A 6,993-nucleotide genomic window follows, 5' to 3' on the forward strand; every position below is an offset into this window, starting at 1 on the left:
TGAACATTACAATCAAATCTCAACTTCACATTAATATCAAATGATTGAAAGAATTTGTAATAATATCAAATAGGTCACTATACAATGTCTGAAAACCGATGGCATTATAAGTCTGCAAAGACCTCGAACATTGACACAGAATTCAAATCTAGGCTATGTTTACTAGGAATAGTAGCCTTATGACATGGCTAGCAAAACAACTAGGATTAAGATACATTTTCAAGTTGTGGGGGGCTACTTTCCTGGGATGAGAGTTTGTTGACCCTCGAGCATTCAAATTTATTAGGAATTTTACAAGTGATGTGATATCTCAGAAATAGTTGAGTTCGAACACACGCAACTGAACCCTCTAACAGCTGTGATAATTGGTGTAATCAGGACTTTCTAGCGTTCATAAAAACTCTGGGCTGGTAGGGAACCTTTTTGAATCTGCGTCGATGTAGCTTGAAATAACAAAACATTTTAATCAAAGCTAGCTCAACCATCTAAGAATTTATCCTACGACTGCAGGAACCTTATCAACCCAATATCAACCTCAAGGATTCCAAGGGGCTGGTGGTGGGGGGGGAGTTGGGAACATGGGTGGAACTGCAGAAAACATTGTATTCTTATCTATTCCCCCAGTATCACCCCCTGATAAGGAAACCAAAGCCGCAACTAACCCAGCATTGCCTGCAAGTGTTGGCTCTGTATAATTGTAATTAGTTCGAACGTCATGGAACATATCACGCTTATCAGGCCCAGCAACCATGGCTCCCACAATCACATTGGGATTGGGTCTTGGACTGTCACGCCACTTCCATCCTCCTTTGCAACTGTACTTTATCTTGTTCTTTGGGATGGATGCCCCACGGTGATGTACATGCTTGGGGTAATGGCTTCCATATCCCACAAGATAGCTCATCTTCATTGGATTTTTACCTAGGATATAATTTATCTGTACGGGATTACAAAACCATTAGTCCCAATACCTACTTGACAGTGTATATCTCTGTTTACAAAGATATTACAGTTACAAAAACCATTCACAACATTGAAAATACAGACGTATATGCAACAGTACCTGAGTTCGTGCAAAGTCACGCAATGTTTCCGTACTGAAAAAATTTGGGCCACAGTTCCAGCCAGGAATATCTGCAGCAGTCAAATAATCACTATAAACTGCTGCAAGAAAAGCTGCATTTGCCACATATTGTAGAGGTTGGGGCCTTCCATGGTTCAGCTGAATCAAACCTCCTGGAAAGACGACAATAGATCAGCCTGCAACTTTTCAAAACAGTAAAAACAAACACACAAAATGTGCTATATAGAAAAATGGAAAGATCGTCACCTCTTGTTCTATTGAAGGTACGGAAGACAGGAAGGTACGAGCACATCACAATATTAGTCTGGTTGTGATAACTCTGCAAAACGTCTTCATATGGATATCCAGGGCTTAAGAAAAGCCTCAGCCTGCTCAAGAGAACCTGCACGAACCCATTCAGGTGACCTAGATTAGATAGAATAACAACCTTCAAGAAGATCCACACAAGTTACAGCCCTAAAATGCATAAACCCTGATGTCTACTTCCATGTCTTCTGATCAAATACAAACATTGAGAACAGACCATGTCACTGTCACATTTTGGAACTTACTTGGGCACCAGCTAGCTTGTTATCCCAGCTTAAAACACCATAGTCCTGCCCACCACGGAATGCACCAGCTCGCTTGGCAATTCCCAATGTAGTAGCCAGTTGAAGATAAGAGTTATTCCCTGTGGCATAATACATCCATGCACCTCCCCAAACATACTCATCATAGTAGCCAGAAGAATTGTAAAAATTGGAAACATCACTTCCACTAGGACTATATCGACCTCTTTGTTCCCTGGAGAACTTGAAGAGCGTTGTAGCACCCTTGACAAGTTTTTGTGAGTAAAGCTTGTTATCCTTGAAAACAATAGATGCTGCAGCTAAGGCAGCAGCCGTTTCTGCAGCCAAGTCTGAACAAGAATGGCAATCATATACAGGGCGTGGGTAGTCGACATCTTCAGGCCTCATCCAACAGTAATGATCATTGGGACTAGAAGCTCCCCTTGAGGTATCTCCTACCCCAACCTGCAAATTTATGAGTAAAATTTGGATGTAAGCCAAAACAAACGCAGATTGTACAAGATTATCCAATACTTCATAAATACAAGCATAAGTGTGAAAGCAAAAAAATATACTTCGACAAATTGAATTAAAAACAATAGCTGTTGCAGATACATAACTAGAAGACCTTGTCAGTGATATTTTTTAAGGTTATGTATTTGTGTTCAGAGATGAAAGTCACGTGTAGCTGTTCTTTAGACATCCCACTCAAAACAATCTTAAAATCAAAGTCAATATTCAAAACTGGAGCGAGCTTTGTTGGAAAACTTAATTATTTCTGATCCATAAAGCCACCTTTGAAAGGCTAAAAGCTTTGTTACCTCAGAACAATAAACTAGAATACAATTTAGATACAGCTAGCAACTGGGCACTGCTCTCTTCTTGTTTGCAGGCATTGACAAAAAAAAGAGAATAGCCTTTTACTAACAGACAATATGAATCGAGTATGACACAATCCAAGAGGCTACCCCAGAATAAACTTTTAGTGCCTATTACTTTTCCTGAAGTGCACAAGGTATAAGATGTTTTAAAACTCCGACTCGGCCGAGGATCGACTCCGACTCCGACTCGGTATCGATTCGGCCGGCTCAATTTCAATGACTCGGTCGTTGTAAAAAATATATCAAATATTTATTTTTTTATAAAAACACATAATTTTAAAGATTTGCATTATGTTTCCAAACACACAGCATTAGAATATAGATAGAAGACAACATATGATCAAAGTAGGCTCATGAATATATCCATTATATCAAAATGGCACCGAGTGCACTGTCCAATACATACACGATGATGATATAGAGATCAAAACAAAAACACATAACCAAGGAGGCTATAAATGGCCTCTACAACAAAAGTCTGTGACCAGTACCACTGGCTACTGCTAGAGTTGTCAACATCATCTAGTGGGGAGTGAGAGCGAAAACGGGAGCGGGAGCGACATTTTCAGAAGCTCCTGGTTTGGGAGCGAATCCCAAAGGAGTTCTACACCCAATGTCACTAACATCAAGGTACATAGAGGGATTGGTACTCTTGATTAAATACGAATTCCATACCCTAATACATGACAAAATTCAATGGAAACATTGAATCCTCCAATCCTGAAAAACTGATAAGTCTGCTGGATTTTGAATGAAATCTAAAATTCTACTTTCTCCATATGAAATCCAATAAAGCCGGAACCACTCTCAAACATCCTGAGTCATTTCATGGTAATGTTAAAAATTTAAGTGAAAGGATGAAAATGAAAATTAAGGAGAATGTCAGTTTTAAGGAGATTGGGGTTACAGGCCGCATTCATTGACTCGACCGAGTTATTGCAGAACCGGCCGGGTTGATCGAGTCATGACTGACTCAGCCAAGTCAGGCAATAACTCGGCCGAGTCCGTCATGACTCGGCCTCCCGTTCCGTTTTTTCTGCCAGATCACAAAAAAATCCCAACGACTCGGATCAACTCGGCCGTTTCCGATTCGATTCGGCCGTTTTTTAAAACATTATAAGCTACATAAGGGCACAGATAACGGACAGGAAAGGTTGAAAGTTCGTCGTAGCGGACACAACGTAGTTGGTTCAAGTCCTACCAAGGCACTTCTAAGCTAAAAGATTAAAGCATAGTGCTAATTCTAAAAACAAGCCCCGCTGAGAGAGCACCAAGGAACAAGAAACAAACCCTCGTGCCCTGGACACGTGCAAGAGAGATTCAGTTTTGTGAAGTACCTGAGCATGTATCAAACTTATAGTATCAGCAGAGGAATTGAATGTCTTCAGAAAGTAATCTGATCCCCATTTGATGATCTCTTTGGCATGATTGAGCTCTCCTGCAGATTCATACTTGCCACTGTACTCAATAACACTCCAACTGAGCATAGTCATAGCGAATGCAGCAGGGAAATTGAACTTGATAGCATCCCCCGCATCATAAAACCCACCGACCAAATTGGCGTGGTTTGATCCAGAATCAGATAGCCCATCACGCATGCAAGAGTTTCCTCGCCAAGATACGTTGTTGTGCTTCGGAAGAGGCCCGGCTGCAAGACATAAATAAACTAATCAATAAATCGATTATACTACAGGAATCACCATTTCAGGCTCAAAATGAACGAAGAAGAACAAATTTAGAAAGCTTGATCGCAGAAACTCATCTGACTCCACCACGTACTTCGTATATTCCTAAAGGAAAAATCCCAATTATAAGAAAGAAAAATTTATAATCAATGCTGTGTTTGCCTTCTGAGACCATTCATACTAATACCCACCTATAAGGTAAAGTTACAAGAACCTACCTATAAGGTAAAGTTACATGAGATTCCTTGTAAGATCTATAAGGTAATTTGAACAGGTAACCGATTACAGCGAGTGCCCCCTTAACAGTGTACTTATTCTGTGAATCCAAAGCCGCATTGGCTACTTTAACATTCTTCCTTTACCGGAGAATGGTGAGATAAAGCGAATTCTAAGATAATATTCAAATAGGTTGGGTAATAACTCAGGAGAGCCGATTTATAATTTAAATTTATAATGTAATTTGAATCAGTGATCTATCACAAAAAGTACACCCATTTTGTGAATCCAAAGCCATAAAAAAATACCTTAACATAAAAAAATGCCTTAATAGTGCACTCAAATGAATCCAAATCCAAAGCCATCCAAAGCCACAGTGCACCCATTAGTGAATCCAATCCAAAGCCATCCAAAGCCACATAGGATATTTTAACGTTCTCCCTTCATCCGAGAATGGAGAAAGAATGGAGAATGGCGAATGGTGAGATAAAAATTATCCGAGAATGGAAAATGGAGAATGGTGAGATAAAATGGTGAGATAAAGCAGATTTTGGTAATAATTCAACAGATCAGCGATCTGATTTGCTATTGTAGAGATCTAACCATCGGTGGTGCATGGCACTCGGACTCCAGAACTCACTTCTATGATAACCAAATATTCAAATAGGCAGGGTAATAACTCAGCAGATCAGTAATCTATTTCATTATTGTAAAGATGTAATTTTCTGTGATAATCTGTGGCGTGCGGCACTTGGACTCCAAAGATCATTACTGAGATGCACAATAATTCAAATAGGTAGGCTTTGATGGATCTAGATCTCAAATAAAATGAAACTATGCGCCAATTCCGGGAAAAACTGATTGTTTAATACAAGCTTCTACTTCTCACAACTGAGGTTAAGGCACCCTTTTTTAGCATTACAGCGATCAACTAGAACAACTCAATTAATTTTGTATACAATCCCTTCTACTTCGACTAAGCAGCCTGTGAAGTGTACTTAGTTGGCAAAAATAACCCCAATCGCACAAGATTTGAACCCGGCGCCAATTGGGTATGCTTGCAAGCATCCAGAAGCACTAGCATGTAACTTTCAGGGCTTGAACCCTGATAAGACTACATTAGCTACCAGCTTTCAAGGGACTATATTGACTACCAGCTTTCACCAACCAGACAGGCCACAATTTGACACAAATAGGTCCTATACTATAGCCAAATGAATTCTATACTGTAGCCACATCGCTACAACCATTTCACCAGGAGAATCAAAGATCAATATAGGAAAAGAGAACCAGGTTACCTAACCACGCAAAAACTGCAAAATTTGGACTTTTAGGACAATCTGTAACACAGCAATTAACTTGCATTGGAAAAAAAATAAAATTTAAAGCCAGATGTAAAAGAGTGGGTCTCCCAACTTACATCTCTGTGCATTGAAAAACATCAGAGCCTTGTGAAGTGCCTTGGTATAACTATCAGGAGGCGGAGCAGAATGTTTATGTCTAGGCACCAATTTGACAATAAGAGTCACCAGTCCGGCTATTGAACCCGACAATAAAATTGATATAACAATCCACTTGAAAACAGTCCTGCTGCAGACAATGCATCCCAGATCCACATACTTCTTCTTCTTCTGCTCTCCAGGCCCCAACAGCCAGCTCTGTTGAGTCTCATCTAGCTGCCTGGAAAGAGCGGATCTGTCAAAGTCCTGCAAGTTCCTGCTCCTGTCATCGTCCGTGGCTGAATCGGCATTGATCTCCAGGGCTCCTCCCCACGGATCTCGCCCATACATCGACATGGTGGAACAGAGTCCCACAAACCCAAAGTCCCAAAGATCTCAGCACAGCCACTGAAACCACCCGGTTTGTCTCAGGTGGGTACCTGAGATTTTTCACAACAAACAGCCACTGAAACCAGGATTTTCTCAGGTGGGTGGCTCAGATTTTTCAAAGAGGAATTGGAAGATGGAAAGAGGGAGTTCTTATCTCACAGCTGGGGCATAACCCGTTACCCACTCGGAGTCTATGGACCCGTTAGTAGCTATTTCTGGTGCGTGATTTTTGGCTTATACTGCAAGCTCTTGTTGCTGTCTGAGTAGGCGGGAGCGAGGAAGACTGCTGTTGGGTACGTCTCAACTGCCCTGCCAAACCCACCTCTGAATGAATCATTTCATCCGCAAACCCACCTGCAGATTGCTGGAGAAGTCCCCCAGAAGCAACGGGGCTATGGATTTTATGAAGAAATGAGGCAGCAAAAAGGGACCCGTGAGGGGGTGGTGGTGGTGAAAAGTATGCGTAATTACACCGTCACCAACTCAGGAGACGGACTGTTGCGCGCCAGCCGGAAATGTTAACCCTGCGTTACTTTTGCTCCACCGTGGTTAAGTGCGGTTCAATTTGTCGGCGAGGTATCTCCATACTCCAACCACGCGGCACCATGCGTCAATTTTGACTGGTCCTTCATTGTGTTTGGAATATATAATACAATTTAAAGTATTTATTCCAAAATTCCAGCGCAACAAATTTCAAATTATTTTGCTCGTTTACCAGGACAAATACATGTTTTCTTCAACCCCACTTTT

The 6,993-nt window shown here is 41.0% G+C and overlaps 1 protein-coding gene across 1 annotated transcript; it reads right to left on the reverse strand.

Moving 5' to 3' along the window:
- Window positions 1-6,682, reverse strand: LOC149221081 (endoglucanase 9-like). Its single transcript, XM_089384989.1, has 6 exons — window positions 5,835-6,682; window positions 3,851-4,161; window positions 1,636-2,097; window positions 1,331-1,466; window positions 1,064-1,236; window positions 1-937 (listed from the first exon to the last, which is right to left on the reverse strand). Exons 1-6 carry the CDS (start codon window positions 6,208-6,210, stop codon window positions 536-538), a joined length of 1,860 nt encoding a protein of 619 aa, XP_089241115.1. The 5' UTR covers window positions 6,211-6,682; the 3' UTR covers window positions 1-535.
- Window positions 6,683-6,993: the final 311 nt, after the last annotated feature.

This window comes from Pinus tabuliformis, chromosome Q (assembly GCF_031772625.1).
Source record: "Pinus tabuliformis cultivar Carrire ecotype Pingquan chromosome Q, CPIR1, whole genome shotgun sequence".
Lineage (NCBI taxonomy): Eukaryota > Viridiplantae > Streptophyta > Pinopsida > Pinales > Pinaceae > Pinus > Pinus tabuliformis.

Excerpts from the sequence above, each read along its gene's own strand:
- LOC149221081 (XM_089384989.1), bottom strand. The coding sequence starts at position 6,210 with ATGTCGATGTATGGGCGAGATCCGTGGGGAGGAGCCCTGGAGATCAAT. Across the intron at positions 4,162-5,834 it reads GTTTTTCAATGCACAGAGAT|CCGGGCCTCTTCCGAAGCAC; the intron begins GTAAGTTGGGAG and ends TATGTCTTGCAG. Across the intron at positions 938-1,063 it reads GTGACTTTGCACGAACTCAG|ATAAATTATATCCTAGGTAA; the intron begins GTACTGTTGCAT and ends AATCCCGTACAG.